At 33.8% G+C, this 11,102-nt stretch overlaps 1 protein-coding gene across 3 annotated transcripts in view; it reads right to left on the bottom strand.

Annotated features, from left to right (window-relative positions):
* RIMS2 (regulating synaptic membrane exocytosis 2) overlaps positions 1-11,102 on the bottom strand; it is a 6,281,053-nt gene that overhangs the window by 3,204,257 nt on the left and 3,065,694 nt on the right. For all 3 annotated transcript variants that reach the window (XM_044065683.1, XM_044065685.1, XM_044065684.1), the window contains one exon: positions 3,096-3,267. In XM_044065683.1, coding sequence (XP_043921618.1) covers positions 3,096-3,267 — 172 coding nt within the window. The remainder of the gene's footprint in view (positions 1-3,095; positions 3,268-11,102) is intronic.

Genomic DNA, 11,102 nt, shown 5'->3' with positions numbered 1-11,102 from the left:
TCTGTTGGTGGTAAATCTTCCCTTTGAATTGAAAGAAGTTATTTCTTAATACTGCTTCTGTTAACCTGCATACAGTATTAATCTTAGTCACGCTTAGGTTGGAGTGCCTGTTCAGGTACTGTCTAGTGAGGGTCAGTCCTTTTGCATGGGGGATGTTTGTGTAGAGTGCTTCTGCATCTAGGGTGACCAGTAAATATTCCCCTCCATACAGCCTTAGTTTCGAGATGTCATTTAAAAAAGCCCAGGAGTCCTTGGTGTAGTATTTGCTGTTCTGTACAATGGGGTTAAGGATGTGGTCCACGTATTGCAAAATCTTTTCTGTTTTTGTCCTTCGGTTCGATACCATGTGGCAGAAAGGTGGATTTTCAGGGTTTTTGTGAACCTTGGAGATTCCAAAAAATTTTCCAAAGCTGGGTGTCATGACCTGCATGAAGTCTTTTTCATCTTGAGAGATCTCATCCCTGAGGTACAGTTCCAAAAGTAGGTTGTCAATTTGTTTAAAGTTTTGTTGTACCTGGTTGATGTTGACCTTTTTGTAGAACTGGTTATCCGTGAGGGATGCTTCAAGTGTTTGGATATATCTCTCCTGCTCCATCACTACTATCCCAGATCTCTTGTCAGCCTTCATGATTCATATATTCGTATTGCTAGAACTAATGTATTTCAAGGAAGTGAAAATGGTTGCTCACAGTTATGAAACATGTCTTTCTGAAGAAGTCTTGATAATAAATAAGATGAAAGCACTAAAGTACTACAAGAGTTGTTGGTGTGATTTACTATTCTTTGACTGCTGTTATTGTCACAAAGTTCATTTCTTAGTTTTATATATATATATATATATATATATATATATATATATATATATTTTTTTTTTTTTAAATATTTATATTACATATGTAAAAGAGACTTGTTTTTGTTGCATGTTCCAAGGATTATCCCCGGAGCATGCACTAAAGCATTTTGACATGTTTTTGTCAGAGTGTGTCGACATTAAGTAAACACCTCAACATTTGTGTGGATCGACTACTGTCAATAGATTTTACACACACACACACACACACACACACACACACACACACATATATTCAGTAGATGGTATTAGTAGTGTAAATACACAGATTTTAGTACAATATTCTTATATACATATTTTATTAAATGTGTTGAATAAGCTTTGTTAGACAAGGTAGGATCTCTTTAAATTTTTAAAAAGTTTTTGATGCCAAAATTGAGTATAAAAGTGAAATTGGAGAAAAAATGGTAGTTCTGATGAAGTCTGCGTAAGACAGATGAAAGCGCTTAACTCTTGGCAATATTGAGTCCGTCCTGGATTTATTGTGTTGTATTATTCTATTCTATTCTTTCAATAAATTGTGACCTGTTCCAGCTGGGAAGTTGTTGTGCTGTCCTGTACCTTTGGTGGATTTACTATAGAAGTAAACAAGGTTTTGGCCAATATATGGAAGCCTGGGGGGGGGGGGGGGGGTGGCACAGGCCATCCAAAGGCAAAGCAGTAAAGACAGTCTACCATTTCTTCCCAGGCTGATATACATTGTACCCCCTTTAAATGACACACACATGAAGTGTGGGTCAGTAAGTTTATAGACCACACCAAGCTTGCAAGGGAGTTGTTACCAATATGAATGAACAAGCTATACTTTAGTGATATTCAAATAAAACTGAGGTTTGGTCAAGGAAAAACAACACAGATTTTAATGTTAAGAAATCTAAGGTTCTTTATTTTGATAACAATCATACCAACCCATACACTATTGTGGAACTCGGATTCCTACAGAAGAATTAATTAGGGAATGTGGAATTACTATCGACAGGCATGTGTGCTTTGATGAAAACTTGATGATTTTAAGCAAAAACTATGTTACTATTAGGGATATTTTTGCAGCATCTCTAGCAGGGATGCGCATGTTCTATTGCTGTTATATAAAAAAAAAATTGCTCAACTGAATATTGCCTGGCAACTAGTGGCTATAGCATAGGTCAAACGTGAAGGTTAGAAAACATTCAAAGATTTTTTTTGCAAAACAGATTACTAAGATTACTCATGAGCTATCAGAACTACACAGGTTAGGTCTGTTTATGACTTGTTATAGAATTGTATGAGTTGATCTTATAATGATTTCAAGTGCAAAAATAACACAGTAATGGCAACAACAAAGAGTTTAACACTCATACAGGGTAAATGAGAAATAATACCGAACTAGTTGAAGTGCCAAAGATATGTAAATGAAAAAATGGAAATAGCTTTCATATAAGAGCTGTGCAATGCTGTTCTATTAAGAATAAGAAAGGTGGATAGTTTGCAGCTATTTAAGAAGGAACTGGATGAACTGGTTGGGAATAATGCATATGACCCTTGATAGAATAATGAGAGGCAAAATCTTAGAAGACCTTAACTGAGGCTTTAATTTTTAGTAGGCAAACTCATTAAACATTGAAACATACACACACCACTGGTTCACATCAATATCTTTGTCTCAGATCTATACGTCCAAAAATCAGTGGTGAAGAATGATGTCTCTACATCCAGAAGTGAAAATATTCTTCGGACACAAAAAAAGTGGCAAATAGGATCAGAAAAAAAGATGCATTTACTACAGGCCATTGCGAGTTTGGTGTTACAATAGTAGTTGGTTTTGTCCTATGTGACTGAAATATCAGCAGATAAATTAAACAGACTCCTAAGTCTTTTTAAGACAATAGCCTTTTAGATTAATAAACCAAAATGTAATGTAACAAACACAAGGTAATTTAATATATACTAACATAGTGAATTTTACAATAACATAACATAAAAGGGCAACATTTAATTTTAAATGTCCAACAAATAAACTAGTAACCTACATTGTGTATGAACTGAATTTTCTTAAACCACCAAGGCATGAATACCACTGCTGCTTTTATGAATCTGCATGGGTCATCACATTCATAAAAATACCATTAAATGAAACAGATCTTTGAAAAAATTAAAGTTTACCTTGTCCATAACATTATCAAATCCTAATTAAGTTCTAATGAGGTACACAAGTTGTAGTAGATGTCATGCAAAATGTCAAAAATAAATTATTTTTACAATATACCTCTCCTAAAAATTCACTTTCTTCTTCTCGAACCCTGGCCTGGTCCCAGAGTGTAATTTCCAACATCCGTTCTCGAAACTCTCTCCGATGAACTGGAGAATAAATAAATGTTTGGTTCCATTTGGGCTCTAATGTTTTCTTTACTGTTTTTGTTCTTCTTTTATTCTTATCACTGTAAGATATTAATATAAAACACACATCATTTTAAGCATAATATTCTACTTTTATAGCACTTTACAAGGGAATTAAATTACTAGATGGTGCTGAAAATATTACATCTATAAATTAAATATTATAATATGAGTGCTTTAGAAAAATATGATAACATACATAATCTACTTAATTTGCATTTTATATTTATTCCCTTTACCATGCATGAAAACTTACACAGCCTTAACTAATTTTAAAGACAAATCATAAAGGCTGTTAGCAAAACTGTCCAGCACAGTAATTCTTGGTAGAAGGGTGGTATGAACAGCCTGACAGTAGCATTCTATTACAATGATCGTTTAACAAATGTTGGTTTCATAATATAAACTGCAATATTTAAAACTATACTACAGAACACTTTTTACAATTTTCACATTTGTCTGTTGATGATTTGGACAAATATTTGTATTATGTTGATTACCTGTACAGAGTTAATCATCTAGAAATGGGTCATAGCAAAGATGCAACAATCAGAAAACATACACACATACACATATAAACATTTACATTAATTCTTATTTGTGGTCAAGGTACTGACTTACTTCTTACCTCATACATTCCACATACCTTCATTTATAGCAGACTATAGTAGCAAAGAAAAGCAAGTTTGCTTTTACTGGAATGCTACTGACAATTACTGGACAACAATATTCTGCTGGTTAACTGGAAAACAAGGGGTTGTCACACAGTCTTGTCAAAAAGAGAAAAAATCTAGTCTGTTCTTCAGCTTGTGCATTTTAAAGAACATGTTATGGTCTACTATTCTTAAAAAAAGGACAGGCTAACATTCTATATCATGAAAGTAATTTCTGTAATTGTCACCAACATATTCCTGGCTTGTCTGCATGAGAGAAAAAAATAAACACATGAATGACACTGCATCTGCTACATTTAACAAAGTATATGACAGGAATCCATTCTAGTCTGTGCAAATACCACTAAACAGTTATTTTATTCCATCGGAGATCAAACAGAAAGCAAAAACGTACTTTTTATTTTAAATTTTAGAGCATAAACATTTAAAATCACAAAACTGTGCATGAAAGGCAATGCAGAAAATGTCCCAAATACATGACACACAACCTAACATGGGACTTCTGGTTAAGCCATAAAATGGGACATATTAAGCTGAAGAAGTCCTAATCCCATTATATTAATTTTATGAAAATTATATGGAATTCAAGTTGGTATAATGGTTAAGATGTTTACCTCAAAACACAAGGTACAGGGTTTGATTCTCGCCTTTGAAGGAAAAATTGGCTAAACTTAAAATGGCTTGCAAGTGCTGTTAGCTTACTACTTAACTACTTAAATATTACAGTTCTCATTAAAACTCATATTAGAAACAATGGAAAAGTTAATTTTGTATTTCAAAAAGCATTGTGGCAATTCTGCCAAATGGTAAAAAAAAAAAAAAGACGATGTTATAAATTTTTGAACAGATCAGACAGGCTTTAAACAGAGATTCCTTTCTGCAGCCTTCATAATTTTGTTTGATTTCTATTGATTTTATTTAAAATTTGTTAACCAGGTTTGTTGGAGTGTCCTAAATAATGAATAAAGGTTAAAATCAATTTTGCTATAAAAATGCAAAATAAATGAGGCATACAATAAAGCTTGCTTAAATGCAGAAATGGAGCTTAGCAATATGTGATGAGGATCCATACTATAAGACATAGCCCTGACTGTATGTATTAATAGACATGCTTTTTATAAACTCAGCAATACAAGTGGTTTCCTTAAAAACATGTTCTCCCACAGTATCAGCAAAAAAGTTGACAGATAAATGGACATGTATTTTTAATAAAATCAGCAGTACGTGTTTTTCCACAAGATGTTTCCTTAAAAAATTTGTTTGTCACAATATTAAAAAAGTTTGACGTAATTCCTCACAGATGAATGGACAAAGTCAACAGAAAAAAAGAATTTGTACATGCTTTACCACAAAACACTTCCTTAAAAAACAAGTCTGGAAAGTAAAACATCAGCAGAACAGATGTTTCCGTATAAATCCCAAAAAACGATATTAAAAAGTAAAAGAGGATCTAAAGTGCATGAGAAGAACAGTATAAATAGACTGTAAAAATTCCGCTGTGTTAGAGGTATTGGTCCGAACACATTTGTTCTAACGTATTGTATAGGAGAAGGAGGTATAATCATCCATGCTGACCATGAAGTAAAACTTTATACATGTAAACTACAAGTTGTTGCAGTAGCACGTGTTGTTTGTTATAGGAATAAGTTATTTATTAGTAACTGTGCTTACAGTAAAATAGTACTGTGCTGCAAAGTATATTTTCCTATCAGTGCAGTTTGCAAGGTTCTGTGTTTTAAACAGAATGCAGATACTGTCATGCAAAACTCTGTGTTATAACCAAACTCTGATTCAGCAGTAAACAGCAATTGAGTCCAAAATCAATGTTACATGTTGGCGACGTAAAACAGATAAAAAATTTATGGTTGTACACGATAAAACTCTTACTATGTGACAAGTAAATGGCAGTATAATAAATAGCAGTGTTGCCCTGTCAGATGGGTTATATTACATTTGTGGTAAATATGCTTATAAATGGTTACCAAAGGGATGGGATGGCAGATGCTATATAGGTTTACAAGGCAAAAATCTCTCTCCAACTAATGAAACAGCCGGTGTACAAATTCTGTAGTATCCAGCAAAAGAAGAAACACCGGCTGTACCACAGCAACGTAGTTTATTAAGATAGTAAGCGCTTTCCAGGATCCAACTCCTTCATCAGACAAGTGAATATACCATACACAATTTATAGTGGAATCAATTAAGCACAACTAACTTTCCTTAAAAAACAGTGACATTATTCAATTAAACATATTAACTATAGTAAAAAAACACAGAATCATCACAGTGTTATGTATGAAAAATGTGCAAAACACTGCATACACAATTATTACAAACAGTCAACATATAAAGATGCTGTGGTCACACAAAAAAGCTAGGAATATACAAATCTATTAAAATCAACCATGAAATGTGCAATAGAACTACTTCATGTATACATATGTTTATATATGTATAAATAAAAACATCAAATAACCTCTAAGTCATACTCATAGGAGTATAGTCATATTGTGTGCAATACCTTAAAAATAAAAATATACATAAAAAAGCATAGAATAACAACTGATGGCTTATTTAATGTTTTAATGACTGATCTTTTAAAAAAGGTTTCAAAGACACCTTGTTATTCAGGCCAGGTGGTTTATCAGCACTGAATAACATTATCCGTTTCTGTTTCACAGCCTTGGTGTCATTCACCAAATCCCTCCCTCTTCTGTTATCTAATAGAATTTCTAAAACTAGAAATTTAAATGTATGATTGGACCCTTCATTTTTATTATGCATGACAAGGGCACTACTCTCTTTACTATTTCTAATGTCTCTGTAGTGTTCCAATATCCTATCCTTTAACCCCCTATTAGTTTTGCCAATGTAGAAAGAAAAACATATGACACAATACGTAAAATAAACAACATTAGATGTCTTACAATCTGCATAATGGGCACTATTAAAACTAAAGCCCATGTGTGGATGTGTAAAACTCCTGCCTATGTGAACATGTAAGTTAACCCAGTAATGTAGCTGATAAAGTGAGGATGCCTTTGACATTTGTCAGTAACATTAGTACTGTTTGTGATGTCATTAATAGGAACTGGGGTATCCTTTCTACCGATGAAGGTCTAAAGTGTGTAATTGATGCTAAACTGAATTTTATGTTTCATAACAATAGAACACTGAAGAGCCATTTATGCTATAGATCCGACGTATCTAGCACCTGGTGTAAATCTGACAGGATAGGCACATATGGGTGTAGAAGTTGCACAGCCTGTACACATGTTCACATACGCAGGAGTTTTACACATCCACACATGGGCTTTTAGTTTTAACAGTGCCCATTATGCAGATTGTAAGACATCTAATGTTGTTTATTTTACGTATTGTGTCATATGTTTTTCTTTCTACATTGGCAAAACTAATAGGTGATTAAAGGAAAGGATATTGGAACACTACAGCGACATTAGAAATAGTAAAGAGAGTAGTGCCCTTGCCATGCATAATAAAAATGTCCAATCATACATTTAAATTTCTAGTTTTAGAAATTCTATTAGATTATAGAAGAGAGAGGGATGTGGTGAATGACACCGAGGCTGCGGAACAAAAATGGATGTTATTCAGTGCTGATAAACCCCCCGGCCTGAATAACAAGGTGTCTTTGAAACCTTGTTTTAAAAGCTCAGCCATTAAAACATTAAATAAGCCATCAGTTGTTATTCTATGCTTTTTTTATATTTTTTATTTTTTTTTATTTTTAAGGTATTGCACACAATATGACTATACTGGGCGGCCATGGTGGTGCAGTAGTTAGCATTCTCACCTCACAGCAAGAGGTTCTCCGGTTCAATCCTCGACTGGGGTGCCTTCTGTGCGGAGTCTGCATGTCCTCCCTGTGGTCGTGTGGGTTTCCTCCCGGTGCTCCGGTTTCCTCCCACATCACAAAGACATGCAGTAGGTGGATTGGACACTCTAAATTGGCCCTAGGTGTGAGTGCGTGTGTGTGCCTTCTGTGGAAGATTTGGCGCCGGGCTGGCAACTCGACACTGTAAAACTCCACTGCCAATCATGAACAGACAGGTGATCCACAGTGGTGACCCCTCACCGGGAAAAGCCGAAAGAAGAAGAAGAAGAAGAAGACACAACATGACTATACTCCTATGAGTATGGCTTAGAGGTTATTTGATGTTTTTATTTATACATATATAAACATAGGTATACATGAAGTAGTTCTATTGCACATGTCATGGTTGATTTTAATAGACTTGCATATTCCTAGTTTTTTTGTGTGACCACATCTTTATATGTTGACTGTTTTTAATAATTTTATATGCAGTGTTTTGCACATTTTTCATACATAACATTGTGATGATTCTGTGTTTTTTTACTATAGTTAATATGTTTAATTGAATAATGTCACTGTTTTTAAGGAAAGTTAATTGTGCTTAATTGATTCCACTATAAATTGTGTAAGGTATATTCAGTTGTTGTCTGATGAAGGGGATGAATCCCTGAAAGCGCTTATTATCTTAATAAATTACGTTGCTGTGGTACAGCTGGTATTTCTTCTTTTGCTGCTATATAGGTTTAGTAGTACCAGCAATGCATCATGTAAAAGAGTTACCAAAGGGAAGCATTAGAAATGCAAAAAAGTAGAGAGATATATTACCTGTAATTGAAAATCCAGAAAATCCAGTAAACACCTTAGATACATCACGTATTTACCACCAAAATCTTGATTATTTAAAATTAAAAAAATATGGCTCTAGGAGATGGAAGTAATTTCTGGAGCAGGTATATTCCCTTGGTATGGAGGATCAAAAGTCATTTGGGAGTTAAGAAAAATTATCTAAATTGGTTGAAATATTGGAAAATGCCACTTTCAGTGCAATCTCAGACATTACTGTCAAAATGACAGCCATACAAACTATGGTTTTACAAAATCGAATGGCCTTAGATTACATACTAGCATCCCCAGGGGGTATATATGTGCCTTAATAGGAGAACAATGTTGTACATTTATTCCAGATAAAACGTAGTCTCTAAAAGTGCATTTAGAGGTCATTGCGCAAGTGTCACAACATACTAGAAAAAATTGGAATGACGACTGGAGTGAGTGGTTTAGTAATTTATTTACAGGGTGGAAAGGAAAAATTATCATATTTTTAATTGCCATTATTGCTACTGTACTGCTTGCTTGCATTTTGCTCACATGTATTAAAGTTTGCTTAAGAGTTAATCAACAAGTTATTGTTGTTAATTGTCATAATAAAAATTTATTATCAAACAATGATGAATTTGTCTCCCTTGTTTAAAATATAAAAGGGGGAACTGTCAGAGTGTGCTAAACAATGAATAAAGGTTAAAATCAATTCTGGTATAAAAATGCAAATTAAATGAGGCATACAAAAAAGCTTGCTTAAATGTAGAAATAGAGCTTAGCAATATGTGATGCGTATCCATACTGTGCGACATAGCTCTGACTGTATCTATTAATAGACATGCTTTTTATAAACTCAGCAATACAAGCTGTTTCCTTAAAAACCATGTTCTCCCACAGTATCAGTAAAAAAGATGACAGATAAATGGGCATGGCTTTTTATAAAAATCAGCAGCACGTGTTTTTCCACAAGATGTTTCCTTAAAAAACGTTTGTCACACTATTAAAAAAGTTTGACATAATTCCTCACAGATGAACGGACATAGTCAACAAAAAAAAGCAATTTGTACGTGCTTTACCACAAAACATTTCTTTAAAAAACAAGTCCTGAAAGTAAAACATCAGCAGAACAGATGTTTCCGTATAAATCCCAAGAAAGATATCAAAAGATTTCAATTTACTTACTTAGGAAACCATTAGTGTCAAATACCTCCTAAAATTAAAGACAATAAATTCCTATAGATTTGGTTATATTCCAGATTTCAATACAAATATTAGCAGATGAAATGAAAAAGTGAATTCTGTTAACAAGACAAAATGAGCAAGCAGCAGAGTAGTTCATGCCAATTAAAAAATATGATAAGTGATAAAATATTCCAGAATTAAAGTTTATGTGAAAATTCTCTTTTCACATCTACATCCACTGCCAATGCAATAAGTCCCCAAAATAAACAAACAACTGAGAAAGGATGTACGAATGCATCACAATACAATATTAAGTAAATTCAATATTTTCACAAAAACACTGGAATCAATGGATATCAACAGACATTATTTTCTCCATTGTCACTAATACTCCATCCCAAGCACTTTGGCTACTGCTTTCAAGGGGATGTGAGCCCAACACGTTAACATACTTCTGCACACATTCAACTAATATATTAAATCAAATTGTTCTTCATTCTTAAAAAATAGCATACTGCATGTAATTCACCACCTTCTGTAAAACACACAAATAAATATTAAAATTAAATTACATTACCATTCTCAACTCAAGTAGTGAATGCAAGCCCCCACAAGTTAGAATTTTATATTTCAAAATAAGCCACATCTCCTAACATATCCACCTTTTTTATATATCCAGAAAAAAATTAAAAAGCAGAAGTATCACAACTATGTGCCTTACTAAAATGTTAAACCACTTCAGTGGTTGCTATATTTGATTTGATGGCTCTCAAATGTTCTGTAGCATGAAGCTTACGCCTTCATTTTGTTTGTCCAATATAAAGGATTACGATCGGTTCACAGATCATAACCTGTTTATTACGTCTTTGAGAGATGGATGCCAAGAACACAAAAAGAAGTCATGTAATCACCATAATGTTCCATCTGTGTTGCCCATTTTCATTCTTCCTCAACAAATAGTTTCATATCTGATCCTTGATCCGACTGCTTCTTTCTAAAGATTGTAGGATCCGACTCTCAAGCTCCTCCCTTACCCACAATGTCCCTGAACACTATAATACCTCAGATCAAGTTTGTTGCTATTATATGCATTAAAATCATAAAAAACAATAACAATGCTATGACCGAAAATGATACCTGAAAGATTAAGAACTCAAACAGGAGTGACAGTTCCTAACAACAATTCCATTAGGTCTCTCCCAAAGTCATGGACAAGGGGGAAGGAGGGAGGGAAGTTCAGGAAGAATGAAAATGGACAACACAGAGGAAACATGATGGTGAGTACATAACTTCTTTATCTGATGCTGTCATTTTCATTTGTTCCTCAATGAATGGGACAGAGTCCCCATCTATGGTAACTTTGGGT

This window comes from Protopterus annectens, chromosome 3.part0 (assembly GCF_019279795.1).
Source record: "Protopterus annectens isolate FY-2018-M chromosome 3.part0, PAN1.0, whole genome shotgun sequence".
Taxonomy (NCBI): Eukaryota; Metazoa; Chordata; order Ceratodontiformes; family Protopteridae; genus Protopterus; species Protopterus annectens.
The sequence above is the reverse complement of the archived record's forward strand: the minus strand, read 5'-3'. Positions and strand labels throughout refer to the sequence as shown.